This window comes from Oryzias latipes (genome assembly GCF_053564925.1).
Source record: "Oryzias latipes strain Hd-rR chromosome 1 unlocalized genomic scaffold, Olatipes_Hd-rR_3.1 chr1_Y".
NCBI lineage: Eukaryota > Metazoa > Chordata > Actinopteri > Beloniformes > Adrianichthyidae > Oryzias > Oryzias latipes.
The window spans coordinates 1460584-1480059 of record NW_027616335.1 but is presented as its reverse complement, the minus strand read 5'-3'; the positions used below and the strand labels follow the sequence as shown (position 1 = coordinate 1480059).

Sequence of the window (19476 nt, the reverse complement as noted above, 5' to 3'; positions counted from 1 at the left end):
GGGGAAGGGTGTGTGTACAAAGGGGGTGCAGTTATAATTGGCAGGTAGGGCACTGAGGGGACATTTCCTGATAACTCACAGTGATGTCCCATCACCCTCCCCACCAAGGGGCCCTAAATGTCTAAGGTGCAGTTACAATTAGCGGGTAGGGTGCTAAAAGGACATCTGCTGCTTGCTGGCAGTGATGTCCAAGCACCCCCCCTACCAAGGGCCCTACATGTCTAAGGTGCAAACAAAACCGAGAGTGAAGGGGGGGCTCATTCCATACGGCAACCATGGGAGGGGGACCACTGCCAAGTAGCGCCCCCCCCCCAAGGCGCAACGCAGGCTAAACCCCCCACCCCCTCACCCTAATATGAGATTATATGAGGAAAGGGGTAAATTGGGGACAGCTGGTAGACTGTCCCCCGGTGGTCAAACAGCCCCCCCCCCCCCCCCCCCCCCCCAGCAACGCGCCCAGGACCCCCAGCCCCGGGGCCCCATCCACGAGGCGTATTTTACATAAATCGCGCAGCTGCAAAGAAAGGCAGGAAAATGTAAAAAAAAGGCGCCAACATCCTCCAAACTTACCTTGTGATTTATGTTTAAGTTCTTCATCTTTTTTCTTCTTTCTTTTATCAGCGCCCAATGGATAAAGTCTCTTTGGCATGGTGTTCTCTTGTGGTCGCTTTGAGCAATGTGACAAAATGCACTCTTAAATGCATACTATGCCAGGCTCGAATGCAATGATGTTGACCAATCGTTGCTAAAAGTGGCAAAGCGTCATTAATTGGGTTGCCAGAGTGGTTCAGGTGTGTTGAAGGGGGGATCATTAAAGCGCAGGCAACATTCTTGTGCACAACATTTAGAGCCAGTGATGAAAGCCAGGCAAGGAAAAATTCCCTGAACTTTTCTTTGAGCGATATGGTGGGCGAGGAGCGAAATATTTGAAAAACACATGGTCTTAGATGCTTTCTGGTACATTCTGGCAGCTAGTTATTCACTTCTTAATCAAGAAACTTATGGAATCCTAAACTGTTCATAATTAAATAAATAAATATTTAATTAAATAAATAAATGTGACCTCATGCAAATACACAGTCAACCAATAAATCTCTCATAAATATATAAAAAGACCATGAAATGGTGAAAAACCTGCACACTGATTTTAAATTAGCCATTATATTATTCAATATATTTCATTTTGCTTTAAAAACCTGTTCATTATTTTAAAAAAGCATTTTAAAATATTCATTTTATTCATGTTGAATATTATTATAATTCTACTTCTTTTTTCAGAACCTTGGATTTCAAAATCAATATTTTCCAAAGTAGCTTTGTTTTTATTTCATGTTGCTGTTTTTCAGAATGGCTTATTTATTTCATGAAGAGCTTTTTCAGCAGAATGAGTTCATCTGTCAATCAAACCAGACAAGGCGGAGACACTTTTATGATTGGCTACTCCTTTACTCAGACATGAGCAGCAGCACCCTGACTACATCGAACGGAGATGCTTCAGCAAACGTGACGGCGTAATGCCCACCCCTCAACACTAGGGGGGGGTATGCACCTCAACAATCGAGTGACGCTCCAAACCCAATTTATAGCTGGCGGGTTACGAGCCGAGAGAAAAATGGCTGCTGGAGATAAGTCCGTTTCGGAGTTGCTAAGAGAGGTTGCTAATCGTTTAGACAGCAACACTGTGCAATTACCTGAAACAATAATACCTCAGCAGACAACTTTTGATCAAGACTCTGCCCAAAGTTCCCGTCACAACAGTCCAGCGGGAGCGTTACCAAACGCTAATGCTAGCGGCAACCACCATCGTCGTGCCCACACTAGTTTGAACCCAGTACAAGGTAAGGGCGTTTAAAATAATATGTTGGGGGGTATGTTTATCTTCTGAGCAGATGAAAGTGTTTAACAGCTCAGAGATTTAGGGTGAGGAACTATTTTTCTTGTTTACTTGTTTTAACCCTTGTGCTATGACCCCCCCCCCCCCTTCCATTGACGTGTTCTCCCTACCATGACAAAGGTGGATAAAGTTGGAAAGATTTCATGTAATCCATGGACACCAGTGAAGATCACAAATCATTGAAGAAAAAAGGTTCAGAGCACTGTCTAGTGGGTCTAGATGACCCAACTCCCAATGTTAAAGTGCCTAGGATGGCACAAGGGTTAAAGAAAACGTGTTAAGAGAAATTATGTCTGTGATTGATTATGAAAACTGGCCAATCATGCAAAAAAGAGGATGATTATAGTTCAACATAAACTCTAAGCTTAGTGAATTGATTTTCAAAGAGAACCTCTGCCACACAGAGCAGAACAAATTCCTGACTGACTACATCATCAATGCATAATGTACAAATGAACAAAAACATATATAAAAACAATTTTGAAAAAAAGCCAAGATTGGAAAATTAAATTAAAATGTTTTTATAGGTTGTTCATAGTTTTAAGTGTTCTTTCTTTCTTTTAAAGCTGAGGTTGCAAGACTATTCGCCCCGTACAGACAAAGATCTTCCTCAACATCATTGTCATCTTTGACCCCACCATCTTCCAAGAAGAAACCCAACTGCTTCACATACACACACTCATTCTTCTGCTTGAGTGATCACATGTCAGACACAGTGCCATCCAAAACATCCAAGTTTGAATTAACCGCAGCTGGACTTGGGGAGAGACGGATTTCTTTTCAAGGTATTTTGGTAGTTTAGCTGTTAAACTTAGGTTGGAAATTATCAACATAAATATATTTGACTTATTTTATTATTTGGGGATGCATTTATTTTGCAGTAAGGGATGATGATCCACACATTTTCAAATCAACTATTGAGGAGAACTTCCCTCAGCTGAAAGACACAGGAGGGTTTGAACTGCTGCGAATCTCTGGCACAACCAGAAGCCGTAACCTGGGCTTGATCCCATGTCCAGACACTGGATATACAGTGAGATATATCCGCAGCCCCATATGTGGAATTGGACAGGCAACAATTTACATAAGACCTCTGCAGAAGAGTATTCCTGTGGACGATGTGAGTAATAAATGGGGTTACAAATGGTTATATCTTTCTTAATGTGTTGGTTTTATGTAGTTGAGTGGCAAGTAACAGGGCAGCTACAATTTTATGATAAAAAAATGTCAGAGACATTGAATCTATCAGTATTTTCATTCACCAAATCAACTAGTTGCATTGACAAACTATTCACATTCACATTGTTTTTGTAATAATCAGAGGATCATTTCTTTTCTCTTTTTTGCAGGGCTCCTTTATACTCCAGCAACAAGGGCCCCTCACAAAATGTCTAAGTTGTCACACAGACATTCCTTTAAATAAAATGAAAACCCACATTATCAACTGCAAAAGGTAGACACATTTTGTTTCAATTTTTTATTAAAGCGTTTGTAAAAAATAAAATTTATTATATATATTGTATGTATATCTGAATGTTAAAACCTTTGTTTATTCTCATCACAGTCCATTGAGTGAGACAGCACCTCAGTTGGAAACAGATGCCCAGGTTAGGCAGAATAATAATTCCATGATAGGGATAGAGGTGCCATCCTGTAGCTACAGCAATGCCCAGAATATTTGCAACGAAGCAGAAGAATTAGATGTTACCATTTTGGATCCTGACATTGTGCCAGTTAGAGCAGTGCATTCTTCAGATGAAATGGTACTGCAGGAAGCAGCAACTCAACCAGAAGGAGAAAAGTCAAGTGCAGGGGAAGCACCAGGTAGCTGAAACACAAAATGTAGCTAGGGACATATTCTGTAAACTACTTGGCTCAGTATACACAACTAGTGATGAAATAATTGTGCTTATTAATTTTAGTTATCTACACAAATGACTGTCTTTCAGAGTGGAAATGTGAACCAGATGGAACCAAAGCTGCCAGTCTCTACAAGTCCAACCTACTGTCACAGCATGAGACCAGGAAGGCAGTTGTACTGCAAATGGATTTGAGGGAAAGTACTGAGGATCAAGAGAGATCCCTTCTCTCCTTTTACAAAGTCCCAAAGGTAGAGTGGGCAAGCCCTGTCTGCTGCAAACTGCAAGGTAATGTCACACAAATGAAAAATAATAAGTAGATGGAAATATGTTTAATTTTTTGTTGATTTAATCTTTATTTCTCCAGGGGATGCTGCTGTTGGGGAAGGGGTGAAGAGATTCTTCTTCTCAAAAATAATGTCCCTTATTCAGTTTGGCTTTCATTTGAACTTTGGTATGTATTTTACTGTCACATCAAAATCTAAATGTATGTATTTCACTATAACACAAAAATAGTGTAGTCTAAAATGTGAATACTTCATTTTGGGGTTTTGTTCCACCATAAATAGTTAAGAGAGTAAATCATAGTTTAAGATTTTATTTACATGATAATTCACCTTTACTATGTGCAGGGAACACAGATGTTTCAAGACTGTTTGATGGTGAACCAGATCATCTGACTCCATCCACCTCCCAAACCTTGTTGGAGAGTGACATGTTCTTGGTGGCAGGTCAGAAATTGTTTTTATTTTAATGAAATGCCATAAGTAGTTAGAAAAAAACCCAATAAAAAGCTGTGATTTTGGTATTAAGCATACCTATCCAACTGCTAGTAAACACAAATCTCAGCTAATCACATGGCAACAATTCAATACATTTAGGAATGTAGAAATGGTAAAGACAATCTGTTGCGGTTCAAACCGATCGTCAGAATGGAGAAGAAAGGTGATTGAAGTGACCTTGAACATGACAAGATTATTGGTGCCAGACGGGCTGGTCTGAGTGTTTCAGAAACTGTAGATAAACTGGGATTTTCAACCACTATCAGGATTAAACTAACAGGAGACAATAGTATTCGACAATTCATGTCTCTGCAGGTAAACAAATTTAGTGTTGCTGTTTAGATTAATTTTTGATGAATTACAACATACTAGATTTACTGTACAAAATTATTAACAGCAGTTTTGAAGGTTTGCTTTTTTAACTTTGTATTAATGTACTAAATATGCACACTTGTGTATATACTGTTTGTGTGATTTTTTTTTTTGTATTACGATGTTTTTTATTACTTTTCCCTTCCTTGCTGTTCTTGCACTGATGGTGATGCTTAAATCTCATTGTACTATGCACAATGACAATAAAGCCATTCTATTCTATTCTAAATACAATTTGTTTTTTATTTTTATTTTTTAAATACAGGAAGAATGATGGGCCATGCATTCCTTCATGGTGGACCATGTCTGTCAGGAATTAGTCCTGCTATCATCCATGTCCTTTTTGGTGGCTCACCCGAAACAGTGACAGTTCAAATTAAGGATTGTCCTGATATTGATATCCGTACCACCATTCAGCTGGTTTGTACTTTTCTACCTTTTGATCTTGAGAAATAAATGACTCTTTAAAATAATTTGTAATTCTTCCACTTCACCGCTTACTACTGGTTTTTAGGTTTTTGTCTTTGTATTCCAGCTTGAAGGTACTGCTGATTTGACAGAACAGGAAAAAGCAAGTGTTCTTGAGCTGGCCCTGTCCTGGGACCTTCCAGGTGTCTCACAAACCAATCGAAAGTGGCTGTGTGAACGTCTTTTATTCCATGCTGTAAGTTATCAGCTGTTATGAACTAAATGTGACATTAACAAAAATGTAAAACCAAAAAGGGGACTAATTACACTTAATTTTCGAAATACGTGCAGCCATTCAAATCAATCAAATGCGTATTACACATTTCACACACCAAAGAGCGTGACAAATAATGGTACTTTAACTTTAAATACATGTGCCCAACAACAAAATTTGACCTAGGGCCCAAATAAAAAAATACGTGAGCAATGCACATCTTGGCTGCATGTATTACCTGTGACCAACATAAACTTACATCAGTTTTTGTGCAAGTCGTATAGAAATGTGTGAATAACATTTGCCAAATAAAAAGTACTTTTGGAACATGAAAAAAGCTCCTTCCTTGGAGTATCTAATCTGAACTACAAATTTCATGATTTTGGTTTCCTTCTCAACATTGCAGGTCATAACACGAACAAGCCGTCAAGTCAAGCAGCTGAGGAAAGGGCTGAAGGAGACCATGGTGTGGCCATTACTGACAGAAAGACCAGACATCATACCCTTGTTTTTACCAAGGGATTCAGAGACTGCTCCGTCCGGTGAGGTAAAGTGCTACCTCTTTTAGATCAGAATTTCGAAAATATCTGGTTTTAAGATTATTACTTTATCCCCACAGAAGCCAAACTACAAATCCAGCTGTCCTAATTGTCTCAAGTATTTAAGAAAAATGCACAATTCAATTAATGGAAGAATTTCTCTCTCTCTGTAAAATCCAAACAAATTTTACAATGCTTAAGGCAAACATGTTTCAACAAGATACTTTTGTTTGCAGTCCATCCTTGAAAGGATAGTTTGGCCTGGGAAGGAACTTGATGATGATGACGACGATGATGAATGCTCGCTTGAAGACCAGTGCAGAGTAGCAGGGTACCTGCGCTCTTTTATTGAAAATGGTAAGTCTCTTAAAACAATCCATTAGTAATTAGGGTGGGAATGTTAAATGGGCATATTATTATTGTACATTTTTAAATTGGGGTTGGGTATCACCAATCATTTTCAGAATTAATTTTATTTGATGCCAAGGTTTTTTCAGTTGTTCAATCCACTCGATTCTTTTCAATTTTGAATTTACGTGGTTTACAAATTTAGAGATATTTGAATAGAAATACAGTCATAATTCATATATGTTTTAAATATATTTATATTAATTTGATACAGTTCACACTTTGTAAAATGAATTAGTGACATAATAAACCAATAATATAATAAACCATACAGTGTTACATAATTTCTAAAATGGAGAAGCTCTTACAAAAATGTGCAAATCATTAACATTGTAAAATTTCTAAACTGGCTTATTATCTAATCTGTTTTAGGGGGCGTTTCAGTTTGGCCACTAGGTGGAGCTGGCGCTATAGCATTATACTTTATTGCATAAGATTGGGGAAAAAAACTTGGGTATAGACCAGAAACGGTTTCTTAAAAATAGTTTGGAAAATCCATGCCTGCGAGTCTTTAAAGCTGTTACCTTAGTCAGCAATGTTTAGGTCGACCAGGCATTAGACGTATTATGGCAAATTCCATTTTACGTTGGCATTAAGCTAATATTGTCCGAAACTGTCTGTGTTGCAGCATCGTGTGAACAACGAAAAGCCCTTCTCAAATTCTGGACTGGATGGGAAGTACTGCCCAGAGAAATAACTGTTGAAGTGGTGAACGACCAAACTTTACCAAAGTCCTCCACCTGTTTTGAGGTTCTACGTATTCCTGCACATTACCAAAACTACGAGTCATTTTTGGTGGACATGCAGGCATGTCTCACCTCCTCTGACACGGGTTTTGGTCTGGTTTAGGAGGACTACGACCTACAAGTTCTTCTGAAGTTACACTGCGTGTTGCCATATTCTTGTCTGATTTAGGTTCCAATGCAGTTTTGCTTGTTTGTTCTGATATAGTCACATTAAGTTCCAGATAAATATTTAGGTTTTACGTTTTAAAAAAATACGACAGAATTTGAGTTTAGGTTTAAAAAAATCTGAAGGTCTTAAAATGATGACTTTCCCCATTTATACACCATTATGCCCAAGTCTACAAGACAAACTTAATTGTGATCAGCTGAGCCTATTTTGTGATTATGTGCATATTTTGTTATTACAGAACTATTGAAGGGGGAAAATGTTATGACATTTGAATTCGTTTTTTTTCCTAAGGCAGTAATTTTTGTCAATTCCAGAAAAAAATGCAATAATCACTGTATGTTTTAAAAAATTTATTAAAAAGAATTTCTGGTCACACTCTGTTTCTTTACTTTAAAACACATAAAATAACATTTACAACTAATCAAAGTTCAAGATAGAACTGAATTATATAAGACAACAGTGGTTCAACATGTACTTGTGTCACAAATAAAAGGTTTTTAAAACATCATTTTGAGTGCATGAATAGTTTCCAAGTAAACTTGCAAAGACTGAGATAGAGGAACATTGGTATTTGGCAATGCTGAAAGTTCTTGTTCAGTCAATGTATGTGGAAGCTGGATCTCAGGAACAGTGACCTCAGTGGATGGACGGTGATTATATGGTCCTGTCCAGTCCACGCCATAGTCCTCATTCACCTGAAATATGACACATGATAAAACCTAAGCGGAAGAACTGTATTTTTCTGTTTTGCAATCTGCTGCGTGTTTTTATGGGTGTCCCAGTCAAATCGTGATCAGAAATGGGCCTGATCACATATTTGGAGAGTCTATATATCTTGGATTTTGTACACCAATAGGGATCATTTAATTTATTTTTATGAATGCTTTATGTTTTATCTTTATTATTCCAGATAAATACTCTACTTGAAGTCTGCATATCATAAACAGATCACAATATTGTATTGCTGAAAAATACGCCGCAAAGAAAATTGAAAGTTAGCAATGTTCACAGATTCAGACTTTCGGGATCAAAAACTCCTTATAAATGCTTTAAACTGACAAAGTGTGCATTTGTTTGTCTTAATGGAAACAATGACCTACAAAGGCATTTCCATGGAAATATTTTTTTTTCCCTTTTTAATGGAAAAAAACCGGGAAAGTAGGAAGGGAAGGGAAAAGTTGATTTAACCCCTTAAGGCACTTGCTATTGTTTGATATGCCTTTTTTATTTATCTTTGACTGAGCTCCAGTTAAGCAGAATTAAATAATGTGGTACTAAAACCTAAAATGTGATCTCAATTTAGGTAAACGCCAGACCTTTAGAGGTCAAAAAAAGATTCCCATAATCTCAAAAAAAAAAGAATAACCAAAACGAATAATGTGAGCTAATTGTGAATACTCATTTATGTTACAACTTATTAAAAGAAAATCATTTAGTTGTAAGAATTTTTAATGGGGATATGAACCACATCTAATGAAAATGTTCAATCCTAAAAGTAAGTAACCAAACTTTCTCACATGACTAATTATCCCCTAATTTTATTAGTTAATTGGCTAGTTAATTTTTTTTTTTTTTGACAGTTGCACTATTCTTATTTCATGGTTAAAACTACTGGTACTTTAAAAAAGTTTAAGTGTAAAATGATAAAAGAATTATTTAAGAATACTAATTGAGGTTAATCTGCATCTGCTTTTAGAATTACCGTAATTTATTTTTAAAATCTGTTACAAAAACATCAGATAAGAACTCAGAGTAAGCAGATACCCAATCACTGATCGGGGTAAAAAAAAATCTCATCAGCCCCCCCCTTCGCATGTTGCTGCATCTTCTTGAGCAAATCAATTTTGTCAGAGGGACAAATTGTTATCACTTGATGCTACAAAACAAGCTCCCACTTACTATTGATTTACACAGCAGTTCCAAACTAGAATTTATTTATGAACTATTCTTTGTAAAAAAAAAATATATAAATAAAGTATATAACATAAAATATGCTTTTCCACAAAAAAGCCAACATAAGCCAATTCATTTCCTGTCATAAGAAAAAGGTTTCATGAAAGTTAAAATTTGAATAAAACACAGTTGTACCTGTGAAAAGTAATGCCCTTCTCTTCTATGCTGTAGCCAGAGTTGCAGGGGTGAGCGGTTGTTTGCCGTTCTCAGTCCATGATGGTTCCAAGCTTGTGCAAATGCGTGAAGATGCTGTTGAATGTGAAGAAGAAAGCATCTGTGCAGTGCATAAAGGTCAATTTCTTCGCCAGGATTGAGCAGTCCCTGAATCTCCAGCTCAGTAAAGATTGTGTAGAAAAGGTCCAGGACATTTTCATACACATCCCTCCAAAGACGTTCAATTCTGTAAAGAAATGGAAGATCATTTTAAAAACATCCTTGTGTATCAATTATTGGGAAGGTCATAAAGGGATGCCAATGAATTTAAGTTAGTAATCATTTTTAATTTTAAACAAGCCCATAAAATGACCAAAAATATCTGACTGGCATTACTTGTACTAATACAAGTTGGTTATTTCAACTGCCAATAGGGCTATGTTTTTACCAGGAATTGGCCATTGACAAAACTCAAAGTTAAATTTCTTTTCATACAATCTTTAGAATGTGTGTGTGAAATGGGTCAAGGAAGAAATGATTAAATTTTTGGAGTGGTCCAGATCCAGGAATTTTTTGGAAGTATTCTGCAGTGCATGCAGAGGTTTGTGTTCCAAGAGTGCAGTTTTGTGTGGTTTCAGTTGCCCATACCGCTGATTGTGCACACTTCTGCCAGTAATATGAGAATTCCTGTTCTGCCCCATTGTCTGGACCATGAAATGAGCTACCTTCACATTTTCACCTCCTTTGTCTGACCTGAGGGAAGAGGTGGAAAACAGTACTGAAAAGTCCAAAGATTATGTTTTATAAGTGATTTTGTAACATTTACCTGACTCGTGATGGTACTCCATATTGGCTGACTGCTGCCAAAAACCCATTGAAAACAGTTGTGGCTTTGTTGTTTGTAGAAGCATTAAGGTAGACAACCAACCTTGAAAAACCATCTATTCCACCATGGACGACTACTCTCCATCTGGTTAAAGGAAAAGGGGAAATATTGTCATCTTACCATAGTTAAGAATATTTATTTATTTATTTATTTTCAGGTAATTTTCCAAATATGTATGGTTAGTGCTGAACTTTTTACTTTGCCGCACTTATATTGAATAAGGTTGGGGTCAGGATGGCCCTAGACCCAGAGGAAGGGTTAGGGTCAGGATTTGGAAGACTAGGCTAAAGTATTTTAAACACCCCCCTTTTAGCTTTGAGACACACATGTGAAATAAGTGTGGGTAATATCTTAAACACCCACTCCAATGAAACTTGTGTTTTTAAAATGTTTTTCTCATGATGGCGGACGCATTTTAACACATTTAAGATTAAAATTGCGATTGAATAAAAAGAAAAAAAAAGAAATTCAGATCTTGATTTAAAAAAAAATAGTTTAAAAAAGCTAGGGGCTGTGATTCAGAAACTGCGATGGGCGGGCCAAAGTCTCCCTGCTCCATTCGGATACATCCACTTGCAGAGAAATAGATAAGTCTTTGTTTTCTTCGTCGCAGAAAAACCTAACCCTGTACAGTTTACAGGACAAACTTAACTGTCATATCTGTCAGTCTTGTTAAAAAATGACATTCTGTCAACCAAGTCAAAACCAGATATGTGCTTAAAATTTGACATATTTACATAAAATTTAAATTAATTTTTAAGATGTATTTGAAGTCGTAAAACAAAATAATGACCGGATTAGCTTGTGATTTCCATCTATATGCCAGAGGTGATTTGGTGCTGGCACATTGTACTGACGGCGCCTTGCAATCTGAATGGACAGTCTTCTCATCATGACTCCCTCTGGATTGACACGTCTGAGTGAATCTGCCAGTCGAGATCCTGGTGAGACAATTTAGGAAGTTATTACTACTGCCAAGATCAGAATTACACAACCCTGATCCTCAGGCCACACTTACCTGCATGTTCTGTGTAACTAACACACCTGATTTAGCTCATCAGGCTCCTCAGAAACATGAAAATGACAGTTGCAAAATATTTTTCTCTGCTCTAACACAAATGATTTATTTCAGTGGGTGATTAACAGGCTTCTTTAGCACTTGAGAACATGCTGAAGAGATAATTAAAACATTGGAACACTTTGTTGGAGCAGGAAAGATATGAACATGCAAGATGGTGGTCCTTGAGGACCAGGATTATCCACCACTAAACTAGTTTAACAGGGAAAGAGAAATACTTTTATAACTGGTGCTGTTTGGATGTCCAACCTTACTTTGAATATGTATGCCTCTGGATCGGAGATGTCCCATCATTATCCTGCAGCCAGCATTGGGGTAACAATGCTGAATCTCCAACACTATGGCATCCAATTCATCATCACCAACTGATGAATACCTGTCAGATTTCCTTCACATGACACCACTTTGTTACAGATCGATAGAGAAATAAACATTCAAAAATATATTTCATCAAACACAAATATCAAGCAACATCCTACCCTGTACTGACAACAATTTTTTTATATTGCTTCTTAAAGCATCTTATGCAAACGATGCAACTAACAAAAAATCTGCCATGACTGAAAAAAGATGATGGAGAAATTTCAATAACATATTCCTGTTGGGAAAAACAAGTAGTAAGCAAATTTTAATTTCTCAAAGATGTATAGTATGTCAGAGTGAGATGCTATACTACATGTGTAATGTTTACTAATTTTGGTAATTTAATTTGACCCTACATTAAATTCTTACTTGTTTGGAACTAGACACAGACCCTTCACCTGCTCTTGACCTGGTGGCCAAATTCAGTTAAATTCAATTTTATTTTTGTATAGCCAAAATTCACAACAACAGTCGTCTCGATGGGCTTTGTATCAGTAACTGAAAAAGTAAAATATAAAATCAAAAAGGATCATGAATATATAGAATTCAATAGGAAATCACAAGCACAGACTGCATGCACATTTGTACATCATTTGATTTGTGCTATAAGAAAACTCAACACAGCTCAAAGGCAAATAACTAATCAGACTCAGGCTAATGTAAAACTATAAATGAAAGATGCATTTCCGGGACTAAAACATTAAATGTTTCTTTAAAAAAAACCCACTGTGCTTAAGTAGAAAACAATTAAATAATTGTGAACTCACCTTAAGGCTTCTTCAAGCATTCTCCTCCGAACAGTGCTTTCAGACACGGCTAACATGCTAGCAATAGCTTTAGTGGTCATTCCACAGAGAACGAGACTCCTGAGGGTTTCCACGGGAACTTCAAGACGTGGACGACCGGTGCTTAAAGAAAGCTCCTCCGTGGTGCGGTCCACGTGAACCCGGTGCTCAATTGCTCTTAAACTAGCAAAAACTGAATCGTCAATGTCTGCATCTTCTGCAGCAACTATTAAGCTGAGCATTTCAAATATGTCATCCAAACGACTCAAAATAGCGTCTGTCGAAAGATTGTTTCCCTCCATTTGATCGGCTAATGTCAACAAAGCCCTGCGGATGTCGCCAGAATATGCCATCTTAGTTTGTAACTGGCACACCGCAGAGCAGGTATCCAGGAATATGAGTCGATTTCCATGGATGAGCCAATGAGCGTTTAGATCCCGCCCACCTTCACTGATTGACACATAGACCCATTCTGCTGAAAAAGCTCTTCATGAAATAAATACGCCATTCTGAAAAACAGCAACATGAAATAAAACAAAGCTACTTTGAAAAATATTGATTTTGAAATACGAGCTTCTGAAAAAAGACAGAATTATAATAAAATTCAACATTATTAAAATGAATATTTTAAAATGCTGTTTTAAAATAATGAACAGGTTTTTTTTTAAAGAAAAATTTAATATATTTGATAATGATGCAGGTTTTTCAAAATTTCATGATCTTTTTATATATTTATGAGAGATTTATTGGTTGATTATGTATTTGCATGAGGTTATATTTATTTATTTAATTAAATATTTATTTATTTAATTATGAACAGAGGTTATATTTATTTATTTAATTAAATATTTATTTATTTAATTATGAACAGTTTAGGATTCCATAGAAACTAAATCTAATTGGAGCATCATGATTTGTCATTCAACCCCTAGTTTGACTTGCCATTAAGGACTTGCAGGTCCTAAAAAAGAATTTGGATAATTGCTAAAAGTAACACAATCCTACAATCTAAACTTTTCTTTAAAGCTGCAAAACATACAATTGCTAAAATATAGTAACATCAAAGCCCCAAATGGCAAAAACAATTATTTTAACACAAATTTGATCGCAAAGTCTTCAGATTTGTTTGTGAAAGTTTAGCGTGGGTACGCCATTTTTGGTCTCTAGGGAATCCGTCATGCTGACCACGTGGTACAGACAGAGCCAATCAGAGCCGTTGACGCATCCGAAAGCAACTAAAACGTCCCATCATAGGTCAATTAGGCCGGGAAGACAAAGACAGAGACAGAGAAATATCGAAAGTAAAGCTAAAACTCGCCGATTTCAGACAATCTTTTTCATCCGGAAAGCGATTTGTTCGTACAGTTCAGGTCTTTATTTCCCGGAAGGTATGATCGGTTTGCTCAAAAACCTGGATTTCCAGGAATACCCGGAAGACTTTCATAACTGTAGAGCGCACGTTGGTTCGGAAGAGCTATGAAATGGGTTGCCAGATTTGGGCCGTTTTTTTCCCGCCACTTCGGGGCCCTGGTGGTGATGGCGGGGCCCTACGCGGCTGCGTAATTCGCGCATAGGAAGGGCCGGCCATGGTGTAGCACCTATGCTATTAGGCAGAGGTAGTCAGGCTACTGGACCAGATATAGGTTCGCACGGAGATGTGTGTATTGAATAAAAGAGCCAAGAGTCAATATAAAGGTAGAATGGAAAAGAAAAGCCGGCAGTTTACTGAACAATTGACAAACAACAATAAACATACAAATTTGGTTCTTAAGTGATGTTAAGACACCTCTTAAACACCCTTTATGTTGTTTTTTCCTTTACTTTTTCTGTTAAAGTTCAAATAAAAGGTTTTGTTCAAGTTAATTTCAGTTTCAATCTATTTTTCCTAAAGATGACCGGTCATTTGGTTTAAAGGGATTTTAGTTACAGAACTAAATTTATTTAACTTAAATTTAGTTTAAGCTTTCTTTTGAGTTCACTATATTTACCCTTTTCACTTTATTTTTTAAATCAGTTTTGTCACTTTAAATTTACACCAAAAGTATCCTTTAAAGTTACAAAATATCAGATATCAAACAAAAGACAATTCAATATGCAAAGCAAACAAAGAACTGTTTTTCTAAATGTCCAATTGCTTAGAAAAATCCTTTAAAGTTTGTTAGCAGACGTATCCAGTTTTTGGTAGTGCTCCTTTAAAGTGTATTGGATCCACAGTTAGTGTTCAATCTCCTACCGCGACCTTGGCAGAGATTTTGTAGTAGTGAGGAAAAGTAAAGGACCACGTGATGCTCTACAGGCAGTCCGGATTATCGTGCTCCCTGGGTAGGCTCGCCATCCATGGATCAGGAGAAGTCCAGAACGATCCGGTACGGAACCGTCTCCCAATTACTCTCGGGGGGACTCAAAAACCTGGCCAAAACTCGTCTCGTAATGGCATAAAATCTTATTTGGCTCACACCCCTCTTCCGGTCTGGCTAGACAACAGGTTTGCACCGTTATTTTAGTTTTTCACCGTAGTTTTTCAGCTAAGGCTGCTCTGCTGTGCTGCTTGCCGTCTCTGCACTAAACAGGCCTCTCTCTCCGATACGCACTGCACAGGTTGGGGAGGGCTCTTGAAAAACTTTAAACTTTATCGACAACAAAAACAATTTCTCTTATTAAACAAAAATAGTAATACAACCTATAAATTATTAATGTGAATACTATTTATATTTTTATCCTCACAACTTTTAGCTGTTTTTATCATGTTGTTTATTAATATTTATTGACCTTTTTATATCATTGTAAAATGCTCTATTATTACTGAGTGTATTTGTAACGGGGGTTACAATGGTCAGGTGAATACACAGCTAATAGTCCTGAATAGACTGTTAGAATTTGTGTTATGCCAAGAAAGAAGCAGCTAAGTACTGAAAAACGAGTGGCCATCAGTACTTTAAGAAATGGAGGTCAGTCAGTCCCAAAAAATTGGGAAAACTTTGAAAGTTTCCCCAAGTGCAGTCAATAAAACCATCAAGCGCTACAAAGAAACTGGCTCACATGCGGACCGCCCCAGGAAAGGAAGACCAAGAGTCACTTCTGCTGTGGAGGATAAGTTCAAAAATGGCAGTTTAACAGTAACTCAGATTAGAGAGCAGGTCATTGGCACACAGAGTTCTAGCAGCAGACACATCTCTACACAAGCTGTGCAGAGACTGTGTGAATCAGGCCTTCATGGTAGAATATCTGCTAGGAAACCACGGCTAAAGAAAGGCAACGAGCAGAAGAGACTTGTTTGGGCTAAAGAACACATGGAATGGACATTAGACAAGTGGAAATCTGTGCTTTGGTCTTATGAGTCCAAATTTGAGATTTTGATTCCAACCATCATGTCTTTATGCGACACAGAAAAGGGATGGACTCTACATGCCTGGTTCCCACCATGAAGCATGGAGGAGGAGGTGTGATGGTGTGGGGGTCCTTTCCTGGTGACACTGTTGGGGATTTATTCAAAATTGAAGGCATATATGCCGGCTTCACAGCATCTTCCAGCGGCGTACTATTCCATCCGGTTTGCGTTTAGTTGAACCATAATTTATTTTTCAACAAGACAATGACCCCAAACACACCTCCAGGCTGTTTTAAGGGCTATTTTAACCAAGATTGAGAGTGATGGGGTGCTGCGCCAGATGACCTGGCCTCCACAGTCATCAGACCTGAACCCAATCGAGATGGTTTGGGGTGAGCTGGACAGCAGAGTGACTTTTTTTTTCTTCCAAAAACTACAGAATTTGTGTGGGAAGCCAGAGTACGCGCAGAGAAACCCACAGGCCAATTGAAAGAGCTCACAAGTTAAAAACTATGATTTTTACCATTTTTTATTTCATTATTATTTTTTCGTTTATTTTATTATTTTTTTATTTCTATTTTAATTTTATGGTGCTTTTTGTGATTATTGTCTCTACTTGTCAAAACTGCAACTATTCTGTTTGCAAAATTAAATTACATTGTGCAGTGGGTTGCTAACTATTATGCTGCTGTAATGACTTGATTTCTGTATTGGACCTTATGATGTTCTACTTTATTTACTACGCTGATTTAACGCCAACCTTTGCATTGTGGCAGGTCGGGCTTCTTTTTAGGCTGTCAAAACAGCCACAATTTCCATTCCTTAAGTAGAAAAGTACTATTTGACCTACTATTCTAAGTTTTAGTTGCTCTATTACTAATACTAAAGTACATCTACTATTTGAAGAAAATTAATGTGGGAAACCATAGGACCTAGAGAAAAACCCACAGGAGCTCATGAACTAAAAACTATGATATTTTCTACATCATTATTGTTTTGTTTGATTAATACTGTTTATTTTGTATAGACAATATTACTGTTGTTTTACTCTACTTTCACTAGTCTAATTTTAAGGGTATCTATTACTAATACTAAAGTACATCTACTATTTTAACTAAATTTGTGTCTGAAACCACAGTACCCAGAGAAAAACCCACTATGGAAGAGCTAATAAACTACAAACTATGATGTGTTTTCAATCATATCCCATCATATTTGTCTTTATAGTAGCTGGAACACAACTGGCTGGCCCTTGGCTGAAATGTTTACTGTAGGATTTAGTTGAGCCAAGGGTGAAGGCGAATCTGTTCCAGACTAGGACGCTCCTTTGGGTCTCTGGTAAAGCACTGCCTCAGAAAATCTTTGCAGTCTTTAGAAAGTCTGTTGTTGATTTTGATCTTTCTTTTTATAAAGCTAGATGAATTGAAGCGCTTGTTGTGGAGGCATTCAAAGAGGACAATTCCCAGCTGCCACACTGTTGTGGGTCCAGCGCTGTATTGATACCAAAACAGCCATTCTGGAGGGACGTGACAATCAGTGCCATAGAAGGTGTTATGATTTGAATTTTTCTGTGTGAAGCAGCTGAGTCCAAAGTCAATGATACGAACTCGTGGGGCGCCTGAACACATCTCTATCAAGATATTTTCCAGTTTGATGTCTCTGTGGAAAATCTTTTCATCCTGAAGGTGAATGGCTGCCTCTACCAGTTGTTTGAGGATAATCTTGGCTTCACTTTCTTTTAATGAACCTCCACGCCTTTCAATGTAGGACTGAAGATCTGGTGCTGGCATTGGTCTCTCTAACACCAAAATCAGTTCATGTGGCAGCACATACCAGTCTAGCAAGGTGATAGGTGCTTTGCTGCCGGCTGAATTTGATGTTCCAGACTGAAGTTTTAACATTACAGCAACTTCTACAGATAACTCTCGTCCACTTTCATCAAAATGTGTGCAGTAAATATTCTCATTTGGGATGTGCTTGATGGCCACCACTAACTTGTCTGATTTACGATAGCCATTAAACACAGATCCACAACCACCTTCACCAAGTGGATTCAGCTCCACATATTTGGCCTCAAATTCAAGCTTTGGGTCTTCTTCTTCATCTGTGCTTTCTTTCAATCTTTTGGTTGGTAGTTGTTCCGTATCAGATGCCTTTCTCTTTCTGCTACCAACAGGTTTTGAGCGTGCAGATTCATCTTTTTGAGAAGGAATCTCAAGTTCCCGTTTTTTCTTTGCTGGTGTTACAAATTCTTGGCTGTCCTCAGAGATTCTCCTTTTGGTGCCTTTTTGTTTGACTTTGGCACCATCTTGAGATTTCACACTGTCCTTTTCCAAGTCAGAGGAAAAGGGAGAAGTTGGAGGCTCGGCCTCAAGAAAAAAGATTTTCCTTAGAATTCTTCCTAGTAGTTGAAACATGGTTTTCAAAAATGCTTTAAAACTCAAATGTGAGTGAAACAAGTGTCTCTAAACAAGTTTCCAATTGCAAAAAGTACCTCTATATATCAGTTTTTACAATGACATCATAAAGCCATCATATGGTGTCAAACAATGTCACCACTACATCAAGAGAAAGGCTTTGTTGCTTGGCAACATCATTTGGTGTCAAATGATGTCACCATTGCAACAAGAGAAAGGCTTTGTTGCCTGGCAACATCATTTGGTGTCAAATGATGTCACCATTTCAACAAGAGAAAGGCTTTGTTGCCTGGCAGCATCATTTGGTGTCAAATGATGTCACCATTGCGACAAGAGAAAGGCTTTGTTGCTAGGCAACATGATGTAATGGTTTAACCCAGATCATCAATGCCCAACTATGTCACCAATGGCAGTCTGTACCAGCGGTCAGCTTCACTATTTCGCTGGTTGCCGGACGCACCACAACCACGTCCAGTGGTGGTCCCGGATGCATCACAGCCAGGTCCATTGGTGGTCCCGGACGCACTGCAGCCACGTCCAGTGGTGGTCCCGGACGCACCCCGACCCGTCCCGGCTCCCAGGAGGGTGCAGCCTGCGCCCCGACCCGTCCCGGTTCCCAGGGGGGTGCCGCCTGCACTCCGACAGGTCCCCTTTTCTCGGCTCCACGCCTGACCCGCCAGAGCTCGGCTCCACGCTTGACCCGCCAGAGCTCGGCTCCACGCCTGACCCGCCAGAGCTCGGCTCCACGCCTGACCCGCCAGAGCTCGGCTCCACGCCTGACCCGCCAGAGCTCGGCTCCACGCCTGACCCGCCGGCCGACTGCTGGCCCGACCCGCCGGCCGACTGCTGGCCCGACCCGCCGGCCGACTGCTGCCCCGACCCGCCGGCCGACTGCTGGCCCGACTCCTCCAAGCCTGACTCCATGCCCGACTCCTCCAAGCCAGACTCCATGCCCGACTCCTCCAAGCCTGACTCCATGCCCGACTCCTCCAAGCCTGACTCCATGCCCGAGTCCAAGCCCGACGACTCCAAGCCCGACGACTCCAAGCCCGACGACTCCAA

The 19476-nt window shown here is 38.6% G+C and overlaps 2 protein-coding genes across 2 annotated transcripts; one reads left to right on the top strand and one right to left on the bottom strand.

Annotated features, from left to right (window-relative positions):
* The first annotated feature begins 1053 nt into the window (after positions 1-1053).
* On the top strand, positions 1054-7826 carry LOC105358285 (uncharacterized). Its single transcript, XM_023957813.2, has 13 exons — positions 1054-1838; positions 2461-2679; positions 2776-3014; positions 3244-3347; positions 3459-3718; positions 3844-4041; positions 4121-4207; positions 4386-4484; positions 5173-5327; positions 5443-5571; positions 5996-6136; positions 6365-6485; positions 7165-7826. The coding sequence occupies exons 1-13, from the start codon at positions 1544-1546 to the stop codon at positions 7383-7385; spliced, it is 2268 nt and encodes a 755-aa protein (XP_023813581.1). The 5' UTR covers positions 1054-1543; the 3' UTR covers positions 7386-7826.
* On the bottom strand, positions 7787-15236 carry LOC110013795 (uncharacterized). Its single transcript, XM_023957822.2, has 7 exons — positions 12652-15236; positions 11776-11909; positions 11237-11384; positions 10384-10527; positions 10206-10310; positions 9540-9804; positions 7787-8146 (listed from the first exon to the last, which is right to left on the bottom strand). Exons 1-7 carry the CDS (start codon positions 13020-13022, stop codon positions 7949-7951), a joined length of 1365 nt encoding a protein of 454 aa, XP_023813590.1. The 5' UTR covers positions 13023-15236; the 3' UTR covers positions 7787-7948.
* Positions 15237-19476: the final 4240 nt, after the last annotated feature.